Source organism: Halyomorpha halys, unplaced genomic scaffold (assembly GCF_000696795.3).
Source record: "Halyomorpha halys isolate HHAL.00 unplaced genomic scaffold, Hhal_1.1 Scaffold691.1, whole genome shotgun sequence".
In the NCBI taxonomy this organism is placed as follows: Eukaryota; Metazoa; Arthropoda; class Insecta; order Hemiptera; family Pentatomidae; genus Halyomorpha; species Halyomorpha halys.
Window position 1 is genome coordinate 507,640 of NW_027113417.1, and position 3,536 is coordinate 511,175.

The 3,536-nt window shown below is 29.4% G+C and overlaps 1 protein-coding gene across 1 annotated transcript in view; it reads right to left on the reverse strand.

Moving 5' to 3' along the window:
* Window positions 1-781: 781 nt before the first annotated feature.
* Window positions 782-3,536, reverse strand: part of LOC106685414 (uncharacterized) — a 9,562-nt gene continuing 6,807 nt past the window's right edge. The window contains exon 7 of the mRNA XM_014428053.3: window positions 782-1,461. Coding sequence (XP_014283539.1) covers window positions 1,362-1,461 — 100 coding nt within the window. The 3' untranslated portion in view covers window positions 782-1,361. The remainder of the gene's footprint in view (window positions 1,462-3,536) is intronic.

Genomic DNA, 3,536 nt, shown 5'->3' on the forward strand with positions numbered 1-3,536 from the left:
CCCTCAGACAGGAACGTAACATATACAATTACTTACTAAAACCCATATGAACTTACGCCTGCCAAATTTATGGACCTGCTAAAAAGACACATATTAAGAAAATACAAACTTTTCAATCAAAATTTTTAAGACTGACAATGAACTCACTACTTTACCTTTCAAACGAGACCATTGACACCGACCTACGCAATCCAACTGTAACGAACCACATTCATAAGACTTACAAACGGTTTCACAACACGCTATATGGACATTTCAATAAATTTATACGACAGATAAAATTTCTGACGTAACTCGGCGTAAGCTGAAGAGGAGTTGGATGCGGGACCTAATGTAATAAAATAATTAACTTAACGTCAGGAGGATGCACCACTTATGCCAGATCATGTCATGGATAAAACATCTCATTTGGTGATTGTAAATGTACATTTACAGGTGCAAATAAAAAAAAAATGAAAGATTCAAAAAAATATATATATAGAATTTTTCTAAAAGTAAGAATTAAATTGTTTTATTTTACGCTTTAAATAAATTAGGAATGTTAAATTTTTTCCAAATTACGAGCTTATTTATTACACAGCGTTGTAATTATATCGGCGTTGTTATGTAAACAGTTTTCAGAAGAATATATTTTGTTCTTAAACAGCTATGGAAAATTGTTATTGCATTAATAACCTACAATATGTTTATATTTTTTTAAAATCTGGAACATTGTCCCTTGGTTAAAATAAGAAATATCAATGTGTATTCGAGTATAGGAGATACGTAAAAAAAAAAAAAATAAATAAACTAATTATCTAATGTGTTGAAATACTGATTTTTACATAGTCGACGATACATTTAATAAATGTAAAAATGCTAGTGTTAAATTATGAACAATAATATTTTGTTTATTTATAAAAGATTGCGTCTCTTATGTACTATTTCACTATTATCCATCGAAGATTATTTCCATTGTATTTTAGCATAATGTTTATATTTTTTATATTAGTCCTAAAGTAATCCCCCAAGGTATTCGAAACACTGGTTGGAATTCCTTTTTGGTTTTTCTTCAAAAGTGTGGGTTATTGTTAATGTATTATTTTACAATACTGGCATCCAGGGTGTAATTCATCTGAAATCAAGTAACTATTGGTCAAGCTTGAATGTCTAACCCAGATTAGAACCACTTATTCCCTTTGATTGTTGCAACTTGAAGATTACCAATGTTCTACCTAAGAATTAGAGGTAGGTCCTATTCTATTTTTTCCATTCTTTGTACATTTTTTTGTTTCCAAGGTCGTGAAAGCTCTGCTGGTGTTAAGAGTGTACGACCAGAAAGTGTAAGAGTGTAATCATATTTTAAAGATTCCTCAGTTCCTCTACATGAAAAGTTCTTCAAGTTCTTGCACTGTTTTTCCTGTCGTGTCAGGTAGAATGAAAATACCCATCGCTGATAGTATAAACATTATAATGGCCAATCTGGAATAAAAAATGGTTAAATCAGTATAGTATTAATTTTTATTATGGCTATGTATAAATGATACTGATGAAATATAAAATAACATCTTATCATATTTCTTTGTTCAATTATCCTTTTTTTACACTGTACTTAGATGTTCCCCTCTTGCCTGTTTGGTATTAGTTATACTTAGTTTTTGCACTATTTTTTTTTATATTTAGTAAATTTTTTATAACTATTTCAATAGTCTATTTTACTGTGTTGTATTCGCCTACCCTTCCCATATCTATTTTATAGTTGACTACTCGTTTTACTGTTTTTGTGATGTGTATTGCTTTTATGATTTTATTTTATATTACAATAAATTTTGTTTCTTGATTTTTTTCTATCTTGTCTTTTGTATTTGTAGTATGTTTGTCTAATTTATTGTTGTTATTATACAATTTCAACTTTAAATTATTATGTTTATACTTTTCAAAACATTTTACTATGTTTGTGAGTTTAGGAATATATTTTAGTTTTTGAAAAGTACGAAATGATGTGTTCTTTTATCTGTATTTTTGTTTTTTTAATTTTATTTTGTTCATTATCATTATCAATTTTTTGATCAAAATTGTATTCTCTTGTTATTTCCATTTGTACTTAACTTTCTTTCATTGTTTTGCAAGTTTACTTTTTCACCGTATTATTTAATTTTTGTTAACTTTTGTGAACCACGATTTATTTGTTAATATATTTGGATAAACATTATTTTTTTAATATTTGGTCAATTTTATTTTTTGTTTCTTTTAAATATTTTTCATCTGTTAAATTAACTGCTTTATAGATTGAATTTTTTGCTGTGTTTCTAGATTGGCATTAGGCAGTTACATGGTAAACAATGTAAAGAAATGGCAACCTTATACATTGTAAAAATTACATAGTGATTATTGTTAATCGCAAACATGTTTTTGCATAATAATAACAAAATTTCAAACATCAATTGAACATAAAATAGCCAAAGAAAAAAAAGGTATTAAAAGTATAAAGGTTAACATTAAAACAAAAAAAGATTGTTATTCAAATAATATTGTAATTTACAACGGTGTAAAAATATATACAAGTAAATTTGCTGTAGGTGACATAGTGGCATTATACAAACATGAGGAGAATCTACCCATTGATAAAACTCCAAACGTGGAGTTAAAACCCGGAATGTGTAAGTTAAGGAACCGGCATTATAAATTTAAACAATTGCCCCTTGCCCAACTGAACCTATGTCACTTTAGACATATGGTTGCATATGTCCACATTCTCTTACAATTTTATAGAAAAAGGAACCCAATAAAAACGCCTAGGTTCTAAGAAGGCCCCAGAGACCCTTATAACAGCCCTTAGTGTCCTGTATCAATGGCAAGGGCTGACACTTAGGCAGGTACATGCTGTCATCTCACAATGAACTTGCATCAGTCTAACTATTTTATGTTTAACACATGAAAGTTAGTTCTCACAAGATCATGACTCTTACCCCAATTTCTTGGAAGCCTCACACCCTGCTTCTAGTCACGCCTTTTTCCCCCTCCCAGATATTTACTTCTAATTTCATAAGCTCTCTTGGTCCAAACCCCTTCTCCTATTTCACTAGTCTTCCTACTCCCTCTTCTCAAGTGCTCATATATATTTCCTAGACTTGATAGCTAAGTAAGAAGAGAGACACACTGTAATAGTAAGAGTAACATGTAGTTCTTGTAAATATGTTAGAATAAAGTCATTTTAGTCTTCACTGATTTTTGTGTTATTTAATTTGTAAAATGAAGTTCAAAAAATCGAAATCCTACAAAAATCAACTTTATTGTTTAATTTACAATATTAATAGATGCAAAGCCTTGTTTAAATCGAAGAAAACTCGCTAAATATGAGAAATTAATAGATTAAAAGTCAGACTGAAAACTGATATATCACACGCAATTTTGTTGATGCCAGAGTAGCTTTACCTCGGAAGGATCAGGGAGATATACAGATTTATTTTCATCTCCCGGATCCTTAGGTGTCAATACAATCTATTGTGTATTGATTGGTGTCAATACAATCTATTGTGTATTGATTGGTGTCAATA